The sequence below is a fragment of the Haemaphysalis longicornis genome, unplaced genomic scaffold, assembly GCF_048455015.1.
Source record: "Haemaphysalis longicornis isolate Haplotype H1 unplaced genomic scaffold, Haemaphysalis longicornis Haplotype H1 scaffold_10, whole genome shotgun sequence".
NCBI lineage: Eukaryota > Metazoa > Arthropoda > Arachnida > Ixodida > Ixodidae > Haemaphysalis > Haemaphysalis longicornis.
In genome coordinates this window covers 56738575-56758889 of record NW_027526204.1, presented here as the reverse complement: position 1 = coordinate 56758889, position 20315 = coordinate 56738575, and the positions used below count along the sequence as shown (strand labels likewise).

The 20315-nt window shown below is 48.0% G+C and overlaps 1 protein-coding gene and 1 pseudogene across 5 annotated transcripts in view; both read right to left on the bottom strand.

Annotated features, from left to right (window-relative positions):
* Nucleotides 1-2668: 2668 nt before the first annotated feature.
* Nucleotides 2669-8063, bottom strand: LOC144159848 (uncharacterized; annotated as a pseudogene).
* A 10805-nt stretch (nt 8064-18868) lies between these two features.
* LOC144158576 (uncharacterized) overlaps nt 18869-20315 on the bottom strand; it is a 58690-nt gene continuing 57243 nt past the window's right edge. For all 5 annotated transcript variants that reach the window (XM_077689548.1, XM_077689549.1, XM_077689551.1 and 2 more), the window contains one exon: nt 18869-19980. In XM_077689548.1, the coding sequence (XP_077545674.1) occupies nt 19089-19980 (892 nt within the window). In that variant the 3' untranslated portion in view covers nt 18869-19088. The remainder of the gene's footprint in view (nt 19981-20315) is intronic.

Genomic DNA, 20315 nt, shown 5'->3' with positions numbered 1-20315 from the left:
CAGTCTATGATGTCCCCTTCACGGGTGGTCACCACTAATGCCGCCGTTTCTACGTCATGCTTCGCTGCATCGACGTACACCGTATTATCGTGATGTTCGAATTTTTTTTTGCAGGAAATTAACCCTGGCCTTTCTTCTTTCTACGTGGATATTAGGATGCATGTTTTTTGGAAGGGGCAGCGTTTTGATGTGGGATCGTTGTGCAGGGTTTAGGTCTGTTTCCTGCTCTTGGCGTCTGCGATCGGGTGGATCGCCTACTTGCAATAGGATCGCACTCCCCGTGCGGGACTTTTCTAGTCGTATTCGTTGTGCTTGAAGGGTGCCGTGTTTTATCTCTTCCATGGTGTTCGTGAGCCCCAGGTGAGTGAGCTTCTCATTGGAGGTGAACTGGGGTAGGTTGAGGGCAGCTTTGAACGCTGTGCGTATTATGGCGTTGATGTGCTCTTCGTACGACTTTGTGAGATTTTGAAATGGTAGACTGTAGCCGATACGAGGGATAATCATTGCTTGTACTATTCGGACGGTGTCTTCTTCCCTCATTCCATTTCGGTTGTTTGTTAGCCGCTTGATTATGCGTGCCAGTTGGGAAGATTTAACGCGCAGTTGCGTTATGGTGGTGTCCGCTCGAGTATTTCCTTGCGGGTGCATCCGGAGTATTCTTATTTGCCTCCTCTCTGGTATGGGCGCTGTTCCTATATATAGTTGTACTGGGGTGTTTTTGGGCATTTCTGTGGTGCAGTGGATTCGTAGGAATTCCGACTTTTCTGGAGCGCAGTTTAGGCCGTTCTCCAAAGCAAGCTTAGATATCCAATTTACTGCATTTTGAAGATTGTGCGCCTTTTCTGGTAGGGAGCCTCGGTTTGCCCATGGTGTAATGTCGTCTGCGTAGATCACGTGTCCGACATTTTGGAGTGCCTGTAGTTGTTTAGCGATTTTAATCATGGTGGCGTTGAATAAGAGGGGGGATATGATAGATCCCTGTGGGGTACCGATGTTTCCCTGCTGGAACGGATCTGTTCGTAGTTCCCCCAGGCCGATCGTCGCTGTCCTGTTTTCAAGGAAGGCCGCAACGTAATTGTAGATTCTTTCGCCACAGCCTATTTTGGTCAGAGAATCTAGTATGGCTCGGTGGGTGACATTATCAAAAGCCCCCTTTAAGTCGAGGGCTAGTACCAGGTTTTCCCCAGGGACTTTTTTGTCCAGTACTTCATTTTTGAGTAAAAGGAAGGCATCTTGCGTTGAGAGATGTCGTCTGAAGCCGATCATGCTGTTCGGGAAAATATCGTTGTCCTCCATGTAATTGGTAAGTCGGTTGGCCACAACTCGTTCGTACACCTTACCCAGGCACGAGGTTAAGGAGATAGGGCGTAAATTTTCGATTGTGGGGGGTTTGCCTGGCTTGGGGATGATGATGATGTCGGAGTGTTTCCACTCTGATGGTACCTTGCCCTGCTGCCATAGTTCTTCGTATATTGAGTGAGGGCTCGGATATGACCGTCACTTAGGTTTCGAAGCATTTTATACGTGATGTTGTCTCGGCCGGGCGCGCTGTTCCTGGTCATACTTGCCAGCGCATGAGAGATCTCCTCCTCCGTGATGTCCCGGTCTAGTGTGTCATTTTTTACACCTCCATACTTTTTCTTTGGTTGTTCTGTTGTCCTTCCCAGGGCCCCGTATATGTGCTGTAGGGCTTGCAATAGGTCAACAATAGGTGCAACGTGCCGGGGTAAACTTCGTGCGGCTCTTGTTAGGTGGTGCGTCGTAGCGCGTTTCGTGGACATGGGGTCCATCATTCTACGTATGAGTTTCCAGGTCTTGGATGTACTGAGGGTGCCCGGTAAGCGCTCACAGATGGCATTCCAATTTTGCCTAGACAGATCACGGGCATAATTCTGGGCGCGTTCGGTGAGTTGCTTTATGCGTGCTTTTAATCTCTTGTTGTGCCTTTGCTTCTTCCACCGCTTGACTAATTTACTACGCTGTGCCCAGATTTTTTCCAAGTATATGTCGACGTCCGGTGTTGCTTCCGTCCTGGTGATGTGCTTGGTGCAGGACTCGTGAAGCTGTTTTATTCCTTTAGTCCACTCTTCTAGGTTTTGAATGGGTTCGTTGTTTGGTTCGTTGGCTCCCTTTTGTCGGAATTCTGTCCAGTCGGCGAGTCGCGCCTGCCCCAGGGGTTTACTGAGCGAAGATGCTTGTACTGTAACCCGTATGATGCAGTGGTCGCTGCTTAATGTTTCCATGGTGTTTTGCCAGAAGATGCTCCGGTCAGATTCCCATGTGAGGGCTAGGTCGGGGCAAGTGTCACGTTGCCCCCTTTGACCATAGCGTGTGGGGTACATAGGGTTATTAATGAATTTGAGCCCGAAATATTCCGTTGCTGCGATGAGCTTGTTTCCTTTCTTTGAGTCGAAATTGTATGCCCAGTGGGTATGTGGGGCGTTAAAGTCCCCCACTATCACCAGCTTATTCTTCCCAGCCGCGAGAGTGGCCTCCCAGAAGAGGTCTTCGAATTCCTCCTGGGTATTGCGTGGGGAGCTGTAGACGTTAAGAAGGAATATACTTGGCTCCGAACGGCGATATGGGAGTAATTCCGTGAGAAGCGCCGATGGGTGCTCTGTGTCCAGTCGGTGTGTGGCGGTTACAATGTCGTTTCTGGTATATGTCGCTACTTTTGTGGTACTGGAGGCCTGTTGGTAGCCATGTAGGTTGACTGGTGACCAGCTTCCTGCAGGCATATTGCAATGGGTTTGGACGACAGCGTGGCAATGTGTTGTTCTAGGATGTGTTTCTTCGTACTGAGGCTCCGACAGTTCCATTGCCAGATGTCGTAGCCGGTCGGGTTTGCGCGCTTCTTACTGCTCCGTCTGGTCAGCGTCGGAAGTGTCGGTGTCAGTTAGGTGGGAGTCTTCTTCTAGGGCCATGGATTTCTCGTGTTGCTGATCCGGTGTTTGCTGCTTTCGTTTCCCCGAGGTCAGTCTTTTAAGGGGTCGAATGGCTAAGTTATTCTGTATATACGCCTCGAGCTTCGCGATCGCTGCTCCGCCTGCCGCCGCTTCTCCGCGGCGTTGACGGGATTCGCGCTGTGTGGTTGATAGGGGCTCGTGCCGTGTTTTGGTTCTGTTTCGCTTCTTTTCGCCTTTCCGCGCCCTAAAACAAACTTGTTATGGTGACGTCTATAGGTGAAGAGTACGTTTAGGTCACTTAAAAAGCATCTGCGTTTTCGTAGAGTACGCGATCGCCTGCAAGAGCTACCCGGGGACGCGGTTCTGCGCGCTACGTCGACGCTCTTCCGGGCGTCGGCGACGGCAGCAATATATCACCCATGTCACCTCCAAAACATCAGGCGCAAATGAATTCTACTGTCGCCTCGTTCAGACCTGACACTGGCACAATGAGAGGTTGACTTCATTTTGCAGCGTGGACAACGAATGCAGCTTCGTTTCGAATATATACGTCGCAGAAAAATATGTTTCGGGTATGTGATTACCCGATCCCGGACAATAACTTATGCCTTTTATAAGAATATAAACCATGCGAAAATGTTAAAGATATTCCAAGCCTGTGCGTCGTTAAATTGGTTAAATATGTGCCCACACATGCCATATAGCAAGAACCAAGGCAAGTTAATGAAACCACGGAAAAATAAATGCTGTGTAAGTGCGGAATTAAGAAACATAATAGCTGTAACGGAAATAAAAAAAAAATAAAACAGTGCAGCTTCTGACATGCGAAAGACGTTCGTCGAAACTTAAGCCAGGCAGGGTTCACTAGACCAACTATACGCGAAATGCACTGCTATTTAGCGAGATATCCGCGAAGGTGGGGGGGAGGGGGACGCTGTACGTGTACAAACGCGGAGCGGAATCAAGCAATGAACGTTTTAGTAACCCCACACACAAATCTCGTGTTCACTTTCCTTTTGTTTTTCTACTTCAACAAGGAGCTGATCGTACGGCGGACGCATTTTTTGGAAGTATACAGGGTAGGCTGTTCAACAAGCCATGAAAGGTGTCGTTTGAAGCGTGTGGTGTGTGATAAGGCCCTCTGATTTCAGTTTCTGCTTTATTCTGCAGGCTCCCTATGGCCATATGACGATATTTCGAAGAAGAATTTAGTCGCGGACACGGATTATATTCTAAGCCCGTCTCCGCGCTGCTCGCAGAGGATATATGTAGCAGATATGTTTGCGGGCGCTCACATCACGACGACTCTGTCGTTTGCTGATCCCCGAGTATATTATGCATTGTCCATCGTACTTTTGTTGAATATTCCCGAAATTAACACAGACTGGCTTGTAAATGGTGGTGATCAATATCTGAGGTGTAATATTGGCAAACGTAACTGGCGTGCTGTCAGATATGAGTGCTCCGCTGATTATGTCAGCGCACAAAACCGATTTAAATCGTTGTGTATAGCCGTAGCATGAACATATGAGGAACCGGTGGTTAAGGAGACACGGCTAGTAAATTTAGGTCAGTCTAACTACATTCGGCTCCATCATACGCCGGTTCCACGACGCTGGCCTGTGACACACACCTGGCGCTTATACAGACCGAATATACCACACTAAGATCGTGTCAGAAGCATTTAAACTCTCGTAAACACACCCCATTTGCGAACAGAGTGACTGCTCCACATAAACATGGATTTCAAACGCCCGCAAACGGTAAATCTCAGTCGTGAACGTGCCGCAAAAGCAGCGCCGGCACTGGGGAGCGGGGCGGGGACTCCCGCGGCTGCTTTCAAAACGGGCCGCTAGGGGGATTTCAGTGGCACCCCTTCAGGCCGCGCTCGAGGCGTATACGCTATCCTCGTCAGGAGCGTTTTTTGCATTTGGAGCAAGTACTCCCGTAGTCCACTGGGGTCTTGCAGTGCCGATTGAGTTATAACGGGGAGTGCCAGCACCTGTTCCTCTCAGCGTTCCTGTGCAGCCAGAAGTTGGTGTTTCAGTCGCGTTATTTCTAGGTTTTGTTGCGCCACCTGTTCGCGAAGTTCTTGAATTATTCGAGCTTGATGTGATTGGACTTGGTCAATTTTGCTGTTTGTTACTTGAAGTGTTGTGGCAACAGCTGCCCATGTTTGTTCCTGTGTTGACTTTGCCTTTTGTTTGGTGTTCGTCCTGTCGGGTTGTTGGTCAGAAGAGGGCTTCTCTGGTCTTTTTTGTCTTTCTTTGCCTTGGTTTTCAGCAATTTTGGCCTCATCTTTTCGAGGTTGGCGTGATTGGCTTCTCTTGCGTTGTTGACCGGTTCCTGAAGCCTCCTCTGGGGGTGGCCAATCACTGCTGAACCAGCGTGGTCTGAGTTGTTTTCTGCTTTGATTGCCCGGTGGTATCCGGGCCTTCCGTAGTTTTTGACGGCATTCTTTTGCTCCGGTGACGTGGCTTTCCTTGCAAAGAGCACATTTTGGTGTGCAGGGGTGATTTTCGATTGGGTTCGCTGTTCCGCACGTTCGACATTCGCGTGTATTTGGCGTTGGGCAGACGTCGGCTCTGTGCCCTGCCGACATGCAGATCTGGCAGTATTGTCGAGTCGATCGGTAGAGGTAGCAGGGCATCTCTCCTCCGTAAAAGTAAACCGCCCGTGGTAATGTTCTTCCTCTGAAGGTAAGCAGAGCTGTTTTTGTTTGGCCCAACATTCGGGCGTGAATGAGCTTAGTATCGAGCGTGCGGATTCGGATGCCTTGCATTAACTCTTCCGTGGAAGTATTTGGCGGGAATCCATGCACCACGCCTCTCACTTCATTTTCCGAGAAGGCCACATATGCAGTGAACTTCATACTCCGCCTCTCTAAGCGTTATGCTTCGTATTTTTCGTAGCTCGTTGGCCGCCTCCATGTTGGAGGTGCTGAGTATAAGGATATTCGATCCTAGGCGTGGTCTGATAATTAGGTCATGCAGGCCTTGCGTCTTATTTCCGCATGCTCTTGCTATGGCTTGGGTAATTTCTACCATTGAGTGGTCTTTTATTGACAGTCCTTGCTTCGGCCTGATAATTATTTTTACATCTTCCTTTGGCAGTGGGGGCAGCCTCGTGCGTGGTCTGCTCTGCCGCTCGGTAGGTTTAAAGGGGCCCTGAAATACCTTCCGCCGATGCGTAGATGTACATGTAACCAAATAAAGCAATGTATTAGCAATCTCCTCCCGCAAGAATTTTGTTAAAGCGATGAGTATTAGCTGAGAAATCGTAAATAAAAAACCGCGCATTATGGTCGTGCCGCGTTTCCTCTTCCTTTCAATTTACTCTCCGCTGTTGACGGCGAGCGAGCCTTCCCTCCCATGATGCTGCGCTCTTGTAGCATGTAGCACACTGTAGCACGATGTAGCACAGTGTAGCACGATGTAGCACACTGCCGTCTGCTACGGGCAAGCTTTGTCGACACCATGAATCCCGCACTCCGCTCAAGGCTGGAAAAGCGAACGAAAACTCTGGCCGCATGTGTGCAGCGGCCTGGCCTTGCCCTTTCGCGGTGTACGTTGCTGCAGAACTTTGCTATCGGCGGCAAACTCGCAACCGCATGGGGAGGATCGTGCGCTCGCTCCCTTGGATGCACAGCGCACTGTTTATCCAAAAAGCGCCGTATCAGATGTGGCCCCGCTGGAGCCGGGTCTTATTTTGTGGCGGTGGTAATTCCTGCCGGCGGCATGTGAAAAAACATTTTAAACCGATACAGAACCCATGCACAAAACGCCAGTTCAGCTTGGGGCGACGCGTGGTGGAGAGCGGCAACGTTGGCAAAACATGCTCCGCCGCGGCTCTGAGCTTTCTAGCGCTAGAGCGAGCACCATTTCTTTGACAATATCAAACATCGGTTGCCCTGGAAACAAGGCACAAACCGTTCTAGAAGTCAGTTACGGTTGCGTGATCTCGGTTCAGCTTGGGGCCCCACCTCGCGGCATATGGGCACTGCAGGCATACTACTCACTCCCATTTGGAAGTGCGAGATGCGTTTAGCATTACTGGAGGCGATGGTGTGTGTGTTGTGGACGCCTTTGTTTCGCGATGAAATGCGACGTTGTGCTTCTGCTGGTGGATAGTGCTTCCCATGGTCTGAATTATCTTTCTCGAGCGGCGTACGACTCAACCTCGCATGGGGTATGCGCAGTGTGCGTGGCTAAAAGCCATCGGCTTGTGCGCCAGAGTTAAGTGACTTGCTGTTCGTCCCCGCAAAACACGCCCGAGGTGAGTGCCGAATTTACGAGGGGCAGGAGGAGACAACCCATCGTCTGTCAATCGCGGTTCGGACTTGCAACGCATGTTGTGACGTTGTGTTCGTTCGAAACGCATCTCTGGATTGTTTGGAAGTTGAATAAAATGTATGCGTCAAACCCGGGCATTCGGCTCAGGGCGTTCTCTGCGATTGCAAGAAAGAAGTGCCACGGGGCTTCAACGCTTTCTTTATAGAACGTACTCAAGTAAGAGAATATCCATGTCGTGTTATGGCCCTGTTGCATTCAATACAAACGGTTAAGCGTTTGTTTACACTTGTTTCGTTTGTCGTAAAATGTCCAAGCACTCCGGCACTCCGCTGGCAGATCAGCCGGCGAGCCGACGCTGAGCAGACGACTCATCTCTTTGCCGGAAGTGCGTGAAAAAGCCGCCCAATAGCAGGATGTCTAGCTCATGACGAACATCTGGGAATCGATGACGTAGACGTGTGAAGATGGCGGCGTCCAAAAACACGAAGGGAAGGGTGAGAAAAAAGGGACTAACTTTGCAGCAAAAGTGTGAGCTTTCCGCTGCGCGTAAAAGAGTAATACTTGGCACAGATGATGTTGACGACCCAATCTAACGATTGCGCTATTCAATTTAGTGTGCTCAAAACGCCTGTCAGGACCCCTTTAATAGGCAACGTACCGAGGGTACTTGCCTTCGTGGCGTTTCCTATGGTAGCATTGGTTACGGTGCGGAGAAGGGTTTCTTTGAGCAGCCTCTGTTTGGTACGACGGCTGATGACTTGGGTCCAGCTTGCGTGTTGTCCGGCTCTACCGGTTGGCCGGTAGCATTCGCTGTGTCACCAGGATACGTCGCTTTGTTTGATGCCACGTGTTTCTGGAAGTCCATGTTATTTTCTTCGAGTTGTTCTTCCCGGTCAGAACCCAGCGGGCGACCGTTTGAGGTTGGTGGTCGTCGTGTGTCGGTGGGTTTCATTGTTGTCGGCGGGGGCTGGCTGGGGGCTGACGGGGCTGGCTGGGGGCTGACGGGGCAGCCACGGCGGCTGGCCGCGCCGAGGCAATGCGTTAGGCTTAGCAGTGTTCCCCCGTGTGACGACTTCGTCGGTATGAATAATCCATAAAGAGGTCGCACACTTACTCGACGCACACGTTGGGGTTTTAGAGGTGTCGGGAGTGGGGGCCGCAGCATGTGAGGACTACTCTGCTGGACGAAGAACGAAGCACGACTGGGAGCGACGAGCACCGTTCTTGGAACGCCCCTCGGCGTCGCCCTGATCTTCGCATTCCATCCCGCTAAAAACTAAGCCACTGCAGCGCCGCCTCTCGCCGCCGCTTAGCAACTTTGGGTCGGTGGAAAAAAACAGTTATAATAGCAAGGTGGAGTGCCCGAAAAGATCAAAATGCTGCAGGAATGAATTCGTGGCAGCGCCGCTACTGCTGTGTGAAGGACTGCCACAATCGCGAAGTGCAGCCTGGCATCGTTCTGTACCGGTTTCCCAAGCAACCATGGGAGAAGGAGCGTCGCAAGAAATGGATTTCGGTAGTACGAAGAGTCGAGTAAGTAAGAAAGCCTTTTTGTCAGTGGAAGGAGTAAAATTGTGAGCACGGTTACCGTTTATACGCAGCGCAGACGCGAAGGGCCGTAAAACTAAAACGTTTGATTTCAGTGTTTCATTCACAGCGCAGACTGAGATATTTGTGAATCGTATGCCGCAGTATTTGCATAACACAAGCTATAACGGCTTCCAACACTATTGTTTTACAAGCAGTAAGCTTTTTTTTCAGCGACATTCACGGCACCGAATGGACACCAAAAGGCGGCACAAGAATATATGCTCACAGCACTTAGTGGGTGGTGCCAAAAGCAATGCCAAGACGCATTCCGCCTACTGCCCTACTTTGTTGCTTGAAGTGTGCAGAGTTCGACCGGACAATTCAAAAGATAGAGTGGCAAGATATTAAAGGCAAGGTGGCATTCACGAGCGTTATTTGATTCCTTTAATGCGTTTTGTGTACTCTGAAAGTCGAGGTTATTTTTTAAACAGAGGAGGTGCAGGAGGAAATACTTTTATGGAGAATTATGAACGGCATCGGCAAATTGTACCACTATTTGCAGCTAAGACGACCGTAACATTACTCACAAGAAAGAAGCCGAAACTAAACGGAATCTTTGTAAAGACAACCCGCAGCTCCGCTGTATCAGCGGATATCACACCGGGTGGTACTGCGCTTACTGTGTCATCAGCTAATGACGTTTAGAATGCGTTGTTACCCGCCGCGGTGGCTCAGTGGCTAATGCGTTGTGCTGCTGAGCACGAGGTCGCGGGTTCAATTCCCGGCCGCGGCGGCCGCTTTTCTGGTGGAGGCGAAAAGTAAAAACGCCCGTGTGTGCGAGATTTCGGCGCACGTTAAAGATCCCCAGGTGGCCAAAATTAATCCGGAGCACGCCACTACGGCGCTCCTCATCGCCTGGGTTGCGTCGGCGCGTTAAACCTCACAATCAATCATAGAATGCGTTGTTCATTTGTGACAACACCGACCGGGCTGAGGAAGCGCCACAGAAAAAGGAACAGCAGTGTGGTTGCGCAAACAGAGAAAACAACACACAAACCCGCCCCTGTCGTGGAGCGCTGGAGTCACTTTGTTAGTCTGTGATACACGAAAAAATTGGTACTGACCTGGAGAGAAGCGCTGTAGATACGCTTCGCTTGCTGAAAATGGAACTTCGCAAAGATGTCTGTCCCGTCAATTTCTTTCACGGCATACACATACCGGGTGTTGGGACGTTGTCATCCCACCACTGACAACCGTTTGCTGCATACAGGAAGGCGTACCCGTGCGTGCAGTAGTATGGTGAAGCAAGCGGCCAGCCAATGTTGCTGCCTCGAAGACCAGAAGCTGATGGCAAACTTAACTTGTTTACTTCATGGCGAGAGATGAGCCGAAGCCAAAGAACATTGCCCCGACGGGCGAGGTAACAGTACAGTACTCGAGCAGAGTGATAGCATTAATTCACTGCTCAAACAGGAATGAAGTATTGGGGGGTCTTATTTATGCCCAAAGCGCTAAAGGTCAAACAAGCGCTCCCTCTAGATTGTGCACACGACACGAAAGGCACATACACACACAACACTCTTTCCAGAGTTCGTGAGCGGTCGGTAGTAGCGGCGCACGCTGAGTCCGAGAGAGGGGAGAGAGGAGGTCGCCGCAGCGGCTTCCGCGTCCTTCAGACAAGTTGAAGCATGTTGAGTCGGCCGCCACCGAAGTTTCATCACGCCGATAGAGAGGCGCCACTGACCCAGACATAGACGCGTTTGAATCCGTCGGCTGCAAGCGTCAGTCACCGACAGGGGTGCCTGTTTCAAAGGCGCACGTAGTGGAGGCTTCGCCACACAGCCGAGAAGTGTTGCACGAAGCACAGCGGCGGCCTGATTCGTAACACCGGCAACGTACAATCGCTGTCCCTTCTCGCGCACGCGAGGCCGAAAGTTGTAGTCCAGCCCCGTAATTGTCCGGAAATCGCACAGAAGCACTTCAGGTATGGGGAAACTATTTGCCAGAACAGTTTTCGAGTACGAGACACCTTTTAAAACCAATCGCAGAATCGCAATAACGAACAAGCAAGAGGTGCCGAGCATATGAACACGCGCCCGCCGTCTGGCTCTCACCGACCCAGTTTGCTGAAGCTTCTGCGGGGCGGCGCTGGGTGTAGTTATTGGCTGGGTGTATTTACAGCTGACCAAGCGGTACGGAAATTCAGTAGGGGAAGGTGCAGCTATACACAACAGTTAAAAAGAAGGTAAAAGCAGCACAAACTAAGGTCTGGGTACAAAGAATGGAAGGGGAAAAAACTCCTGGAGACCTACAGAACAGAGGAACTAGAAATCAGGAAGGAAGGTTTCTATGGCAACACGCGAGGCAATGCATTGCTCTTCGAAGCACTGGCAGGGTGTCTGAAAACGTGGGCATACACGGCTAACTACAGGCAACACGATGAAACTTGTGTGCTGCAGAAGGGAACGGGAGACCGTAGAGCATATTATGATAGACTGCGCAGAGATACGACCACGGCGGGACGATGGGGAAACAACGCTGACGGAGGCTTTGGGATTTGGTGTGAGGGGGAGCCTCAACTTCAGGGCCTTATAGATGACGAAGAGGCGGCTGGAGTGCTGGTGGATGAAAAGTAGAGAGGAGAATGGGACGTAGGAAGGGTAATATGCCGAATTAGAATTTATAACAGGAGGTGGGAGCAATCACGTGTGCAAGGGCAAGAAAGGGGGGAAGCGATGGGAGTTTCAAACCGGGGGGAGGGGGGGCTAACCCATTAGGTTGGTTAAGGGTAGGGCAAATAAGTAGAATAACACCGGCAAGTCGGTTGGTAACAAGCGACATCCCGGTACAACGGGTGGGCCTCTAATCATCATCATCATCGCCGCGCCCTCTGAGCAGTGAACGGTTCCTATTTGGCAGTCTCCGCGCTGCTTACGGAAGATTTATGCAGCACGATGATAATGGTGATCGATAGTGGTATCCCCTTCGTAGCGGGGTGATGACGCGTCATCTTACCAAACAAAAACACTAAGAAGAAATACCTGTTTTACACTCTTCGTTTAATACTAGCACTGCTCTTATAGCAGGCACAAAAGACTTGTTAGGCACCAAATACTTGTTTTTTCTGTTACAGGTGGTAGCTACGTTAGGCAATATTCCCCTCTCCTTTTCGTCCACCAGCATTCTAATCTTCTTTTCGTCGCCTCGACAAACTTGAAGTTAACTCCCTCTTCGCTACCCTTAAATCCTAAGGCTTCTGGAAGCCGAATACTTTTTTCTGAATTTGGATGGATACCCTCGCATTCTAACACTATGTGCCGCATAGTTTCTGTTTCTTTTCCGCAGACCACGCATACTCCATCATTTTGTGTATACTTCCCCACAAAGTTCTTAGTTCGCAAGCAACCTGCCTCAAAAAGCAAAGCACTGCCTTTAGAATTATCGTAGAAATTTTCCTTTCTGATGTCTAATTCCTGAGCCCTGTACATCTCTAATAAAGTTTTAGCTTGCATTTTTTCTCTCCATTTATCAGTTTCTGCCTTGCCTCTTTTTTGGTTACCCTGGCTGTCTTGGATTCTCCACTGTTCTTTCCGTATTTCATCGTTAGCCTTTCAGTCTTCCTTAGCCACTGTGTGTCCACGCTTTTCATGTATAGGTACCACAACACTTTAGCTGTCCATTTACGTTGATACATTGCTTTCAACCTCCTCTCAAAACATATTTTACTCTACGCTTCTCGAACTTCAAACGACGCCCATCCCATTTCTCCCTGCGCAGCTTCATTAGTTGTTTTTCCATTCGCTCTTAAGGCCAAACGGCCTACCGTTCTCTGGTTCAATTTAAGACCTGCTAGAGCGTCTGATTTTAAGCAGGGTACTGCATTCGCAAAGCGAGACCTGGAACCATTACACCTTTCCACATTCGTTATACCCACACAGAGCTCTATGCTTCATTATAGCTGCGCTTTGCTTTATAATGATACAGACCAAATGTACCACATTTAGATTGCGGCAGAAACATTTACACTCTCATAAATACACCACATTCGCGAAAAGAGCGACTGCTCCACACAAATATGCATTATTTGTGAGCACAATGTTCGGCCCGGAGCCTCCAGCGAGTATTCTCGAAATGGGCCGCTAGGGGGATTTCAGTGGCAGTGCTCTAGGCAAATACTCTGGGAATTCTTCAGACAACCGCTCTTGGTGAAACCCTAGCTGAGGCATCGAGTTTCGAGAACACTTGCGGCGCCTAGTTGCCCGAGTACCCATTCGACCATTGGAAGCCCGTGCTTTTCACAGAGAACTTTTTCCGGCACTTCAACAGGTCCAGCACACCATGGTGTAGGGTTTGTATTGTGCCTTACGAAGTCTTGCTTTTCGATGTAGTCCAGCTCCTGCTTTACCGTGGTGTACAAAGGAACTGGAATTCTGCAAGGTACACTGAGAGCAAATGGTTTTGCATTTGGCTTGAGTCGAATAGTGTACTCCTCTCCTACTGTACCAAGCCCTTCAAAGATATCCTAGCTGGCCTACGGCTGAGACACTTGCAGGGCAAGCTTGTTTTTCACCTAACACAACGACACCCAATGTGAGGATAGCCCAGGAATAGCCTACCAAGGCACGACATACACTCTCTGCAAGCAGGTGCAGCCCTTCCATTCCAATGTAGCTGTGAATTGGCCAGGTACTTTGAAAGGATGGTTTCCCAAACCAGTCAGATGACCATTCAGTTGTTCGATTTGTGACTGTACTCCCGCAAAAGTGTTTAGAACAGTAACTCCCACTCCTGAATCGACCTTGAACTCTAGCGGGACGCCATTCACTTGAACACGAACAAACTTGGCTTTTGCTTTGCGACTGGTGTTCTTGGCATGCATATCGAAAACATGCGAGCGTCTGCGTTGTTTAGTTAACCAAACTGCTTCAAAGTGTCCTTTCTTTCTGCAAAACTTGTAAACGGCTCTTTTGGCCTGGCAAAATTCCCGCGGATATGCATCTTTTCCATAGAAATGACGCGATCTGTGCACACTGGGCCTTTCATCCTTGTGCTTGACTACGCGACTGCCTTGGCACTGGCTTGTGCTTAGCTGCATCAACGGCGACTGGTGCCAATAACTGGGTTTTGCGTTCACGTTTTTCTCGTTCCACATCTTCGTGCTGTTGCTCATGCAAGAGCGCTTTGTCAAGCGATAAATTGGGAGTGCAGCAAACTTGTTCAGATAAATTGCTGTCCGACAACCACCAATAAATCAGTCCCGAATAAGCCTGCCCTCGACAGACGCTCATTAGCTCGATTTCTGGTTGCTATTTTTCAACTGGCATTGTCCCTTTAAACTGAAACATCGCTTGTGTTGTACCGGTGTTAAAAAAAAGGGGGTAACGCATTGCTGCCAAATTACTGGCCTATATCTATGATAAGCTCTTCTTGTAAGCTCATGGAACACGTAATCGCTAACTACATAGTTGATTTCCTAGATAAGCGCAACATTCTCTTCCCCAACAAGCACAGCTTCCACAAGGGTTTGTCCTGCACCACTCAACTAATTTCCACTATCCATTCTTTTTCTTCTATCATAGATGCATCAGGCCCAATTGATGTAATTATCCTTGACTTTAGCAAAGCTTGACAAAACCTCTCACTCTGGATTGATATTGAAACTAAACAAACGCGGTTTTTCTTGCACGCTTGTTAAATGGATTATATTGTACCTTGAGCTGCGCAAACAATTTGTTGACCTAAATGATTTCACTCTGATACCCTCCATGTTATTTCCAGAGTTCCCCAAGTAAGCGTACTCGGGCCGCTACTGCTCTTGATTTATGTAAACGATATTACAACTTGTATAAACCAGGACGTAAATATCCACCTATTTGCAGATGAGTGCTTGCTATTCAAATGTATTAGAAACGTTAACAACCAGGTTTCTCTAAACGAAAGTCTCGATGGCGTGCTCAGATGGTGCAAACTATGAAGCATGACACTTAACCCCGATAAAGCAGAGTTCATGCATAAAACTAAAAAAAAATTCTGTTGAATACCAGTACACAATAACGCCCGTTAGCTTAACAAGTATCTTAAGGTACCTCTGTGTGACAATTACTTGTAACTTCTCCTGGTCGGCTCATGTTGACAATTGCGCTCCCGCTAGAAGAAAAGTGGGACTCCTAAAACATAAACTTAAGCACTATCCACCCAACATCAAATTGTTGGCTTGCAACACATTAATTCGATCGTGCTTGAGTACGCGTCTGTGGTCTGGGATCCGCACACAAAAAAAGATATTGGCAAACTCGAGCAAATTCGAAGGCAAGCTGTTCGCTTCATCTATAACCGCTATCAAAGACATGATTCACCTACCACACTCATGCAGAACAAAATTCCAATGCCGGAATCTCACAGAAGAAGCAGTCGACTAAAATTTCTCGCCAATCTTTCGAACCGCAAACTGTGCCTTGACCCATCATTATACCTTGCCCTCTTTCCTGCCGGCCTACGAGGCAATACCACCCTTCTAAATTTACCCCCATGTTCGCCCATACAAACGCCTACAAATATTCGTTTTTTTCCGCAAACAATATCTGAATTGAACAATCTCCCTGCCAGTCTTTACTTCGCCGAATCTGCATGCATCAATTGAACAGCTTTTTCATCTACATTTTGTTGTCATTTTTTTTTCGTTTCTTAGAGATTGAGAGACACTGAGCTCGCTGCAGTGTCTGTTTTCACCAACTCCACCGAAACAGCTGAAGAGGTTGCCATTGCCCTTGCGCCACAACAGGCCAAGACTTTTTAACCATTGTTACTGACTGCCAAGCCGCTTGCAGGAACTACCTAAAAGGACGCATATCACAACCCGCCTTGAAAATTCTGCAACAAGCGAAACTACTCCCAGAACTGCAAATAATTTGGACTCCAGGTCACGAATCCCTCGGGGGTAACGAAGCGGCACACGCCGCTGCCCGCGCTCACTCACACCTGGCCGTTTCCCACGAGGGCCACGAACCCCCATCGGAAGCAACAGTTAAGCCCACCCCGCTGCAAACATACGCCGAAATACTCGCCCACTACAGGAACGAGCGTCGCAAATACCCATTCCCCCACCCGAACCTCTCTCGCGATGAAGCTACTACGTTCCGGCGCCTACAGACAAACTCCTACCCACATAACACCCTGCTACATGCCATGTATCCCACCCAATACCCTGCCACATGCAACTCCTGCCCCCACCCAGGCACCCTGTACCACATTGTATGGGAGTGCCAGCAATCCCCTTCCCTCACCCCTAACCCCAACCCTACTTATGAGCAGTGGGTGGAGCTGCTGACCAGCTCTGACCTTCCACACCAGCGACGATTGGTGGAGAGGGCACGGATGGCCAGCATAGCCCAAGGCATCCCGGACTAAGGAAGCCTCCCACCGGGCGGGTGCCCTAACATCAGCACCTGGTCTCCAATAAAGTTTATTCATCATCATCATCTTAGAGATTGTATAATTACTTTTGGATGATATATTATGTAATCACTTTCCCACTCCTGCTTGGGCCTAATCATGGCCTGCAGTATTGTCTAAATAAAATAAATAAATATTTACATTTCTTTACCATGTTTCGCAATGCGGAATAAAGTGTCCTCGCTTTCATCTGCTCACTGAGTCCACTTGTGAAAACAATAATTCTCACCAACTTCATTCACCGGGTGTACAAAAGACAAAGTGAACTTGCTTTTCACAACACTGTATGACTTGCAGACAAGTTCAAAAAAGCTAGCACGCGTCAAGCTTGAGCGCCCATGCAGTAAAGTCTTCATACCCGGACCTCATCCCTAGATCAGTGCAGTACTGTAGCGTATGCATACATAGTCTTTGAACTGCTTAATCCAGTTAGGCCACGCACTTGGGATGGCGAAATCGAAGCTAGGTGGCGGGTATAGTCCAGGCATTCCGGCAAATCCGGCCTCCAACTTGGTAGCCATCGCAACAGCAACAACCGCACACGGCTCTCCCACTTTTGACACCACGTAGGGAAATGAGTGCCGATGGCTGCTAGCCGTGCATGCACAAGTGACTGAAGCAGTGCAAGTCAAATGAATGGCGTCCACCTTTATTAGTCACAGCAATATATAGCAAGAATGGTGCATAGCACCCGTACAGGTGCGCGTGCACTGAAATTAGCACAGTCGCATTGAAATTAGACGAAGATTCCTCTTTTGTTAATGCAAGCGACTCAATGACACAGTCCCTTGCATGCATGTGCTTCTTACAACCTGATAACCAACGGAAGCCAATCATTGCGATAAATCCTAAGAGAATTGGTTTGACCAAAACAGGTGATATTGTTAAGTGGCAAGGTTATGTATATTTACAGCTATTCACAAGTCAAAATGAGCTGGGAAGCGTTAGGGTAACCAGCAGCACAAGTCCGAGCCAAGCGTCATTGTTCTTGCCCTCTTCCACCAGCGGCATAGCGCCGATCGCATGTTTGTCTCCAACAAGGATTGCCCCATCACAATATCTTTGGTGTGCAGTGAAGAAAAGTCTATAATTCTGATGACCAGTATGAAGTGCTCATTTATTCAGCAGATGCATTTAAACACTCACGCAAGCAAGTACGACATTAGCTTGTATCGCACAAGTCCCAGCCATGTGTTGGTTAAATCCACTTCAGCTGAATACCTGAATAAATAATTGCTGACAGCCGGGAAATTAAACAAAAGAACTCTGCACTGTAAACCGTCTTCTAAGGTAGACCACCTGCTTGATCCAACTTGGAACCCAGTTGAGTGCGACTGCTGAAAAATCCAGCCTTCATCTACTGCAAATTGTATCGTTGCAATTAAATCCACATGACTTCAACTGGGATCAAACAAATGCCTTTGATTTTGTCCGTTCAACTCCCTTATGTGCTGGAACAGAAATAAGTAGCCACATGAGTGTATTGAAATGTTCATGGCTGTGACTGGTTATTGTTTTTTTACCCTTAAATTAGCATCCGCACAGTTATAGCTGCGACATTTAAAATGGGAACCTCACTTGCCGTGATGGCTCAGTGGCTAAAGCGTTGTGGTGCTGAGCCCAAGAATGCAGGTTTGGACTGGTCGTGGCGAAAAGCAAAAATGTCCGTGTGTTCGAGATTTGGCGCACATTAAAGATCTCCAAATTGTCAAAATTACTCCGGAGCCCACCACTACAATCCCTCTCAACCTGCGTAGTTTTGGCAAGTTCAACCCCACAATTAAAATCAAAATCAAAATCCGCATCTCAGAGACTAAACACCTAACCAATACCACCCACATTTCATGCACAGAAACAGACTAACAATGAAGAACTGTTTTCAGTTTCACGTTTCCCTTTGCACAGGTGTGGTTTGTCTGGCCTAACCAGGCTTCAATTTACAAACCTTTTAAACAGGTTTAGGCAACTTTTCACCAGCAACTGCACTTTGATATGACGAGGTCAAGGTTTTTTTAGAGAATTGGTTTGCAAGTTTTGCGTTCGAAAAGTGTTCCGAGAGCCCATTTATTCACGTTTCGCAGAAGCTTTATTAGTGAGGGCTTTATAACAAAAAAAAATGATATAGTGCTTATCATCACTACGGCCTATTCTTAAATGATACACCTGTAGTTTCTGAGTAAACTCTTCTAGAGATACTCGAGCCTTAAGGCTTTGTGTCATTGTTCCATTGAGCGTAGGCCGAGGCATATTTTTAGTTATGATTCTGCCACATAAAGAGCACATTGGCTTTCTCTCAATATGCGATCATATTTGAATTCAGCTTGTGTGCCATTGCACACAATCTGCAATTATTTGTTTTGTCAGTGTGGAAAAATCTCTTGCAACTAGCAAGTTTCTGTTAGGCAACCCTTTTCGACACATGATTCAAAGGCTTTGTGCTAGTATGCACCTTGACAAGTGGATGATGGTGAGGGAAGCTTTTTTTTGGTAGATGCTAGTAACACTGGCATCATAGGTAGCATCCAATCTTCTATGCTAAGAAGCTGTTGTCTTGAAACAAAGCACGTTAGACATAAGCTGCAAAAATGAGGATTTTTTTTTCATGTTTAAAATCTCCTGATACACCAAGCGCACTTAATGGACAATGTGGCATACAAGACAAAATACAGCATTTCACCAGAATGCAACTATATGATAAACAAACCTTTATTGCAAGGTAGACCTTTTGGAACCGGTGTGACACACATCGAGCTTTAGACCAATGTGCAGTTTGTTATGGGTAATGAAGTCTTGTTGCGAAAGTTTAGACAAATGAAGCAGCGAACAGGGTCACAAAAATCGCAAAAAGAACAGGGCTACAACTAGTGTTTTCACCGAAGTGCAATCTTTCATAACTAAGCCATGGCTTCTACAAATTAAGCTCTTCTGACAAGAGCTGGGCACAGGGGTTGTCACCAGTGTGTAATCTTTTATGAATCACTAGGTTGCATCGATCAGTAAAGCTTTCCTGACAGATGTTGCATATGTAGCGCTTCACCCAAGTGTGGGATCTTTCATGCTGAACAAGGTAGGATTTTTGAGTAAAGGTCTTCTGACAGACGCTACACGTATGGGGCCTCTCACCAGAGTGCAATCTCATATGCCTAACCAGGTCACTTTTTCTAGCAAAACTCTTCTCACAGATGCTACACACATGAGGCCTCTCGCCTGAGTGCAATCTTTCATGGCTAAGCAGGCCAGATCTGTTAGCAAAACTCTTCTCACAGATCGTACAAACATGGGGTCTCTCACCAGAGTGCAATCTTTCATGCTTAGCCAGGTGACTTCTTCGAGTAAAGCTCTTCTGACAGATGCTGCACATGAAGGGCCTTTCACCAGAGTGCAATCTTTCATGCGCAACTAGGTTCCGTCTTTCATTAAACCCTTTCTTACAGATGCCGCACCTGTGGGTCTTCTCATCTGAGTGTGATCTTTCATGTCTAAGCAAGGCAGTTTTTAGAGTAAAACTCTTCTGACACATACCACACACATATGGTTTTTCGCCAGAATGAGATCTTTCATGAGAAACAAGGCTATCTCGTTTACGGAAACTCTTCTGACAGATAGTGCAAACGTAGGGGCGCTCGCTGGTGTGAGCTCTCATGTGAACGTTAAGGTTGTGTTTTCTAGGGAAGGCTTTCTTGCAAACAGGGCAGATGAACTGCATCTTGTTTGGACACAGTTCAACATGAGTTGTTTGGTGACTACGCTGTTGACAGGGCAGGCAGGAACAAAGCTTCTCTCCAAACTGCATTTCCCCACTGTCATTAGAAAAAAACCAAAATGGGCAAAATACGACGAAAGGTTAAACAAATTTGCAAAGAAATACCGTTGGAAAAAGCTAAAGGGAAACTGCTTGACTTAAGAACAGTTTCTCGGCCAATAAAAGCATTTTGTTGGAGCGAACATTCTCAGTGTACACAGCTAGGAAAGCGCGAGGACTCTGCAAAAAACTTTGGTGGCATGCACCTTAAAAGCATCACTGGTTGCGAAAAGTGACTGCTGTTGTCAAGATTAACATGAATGCCAAAATGGTCGTTACGGTAATGCATATTCTCGTTACCAATGCTGAGGATTAGACACTTCTGGTTTGATG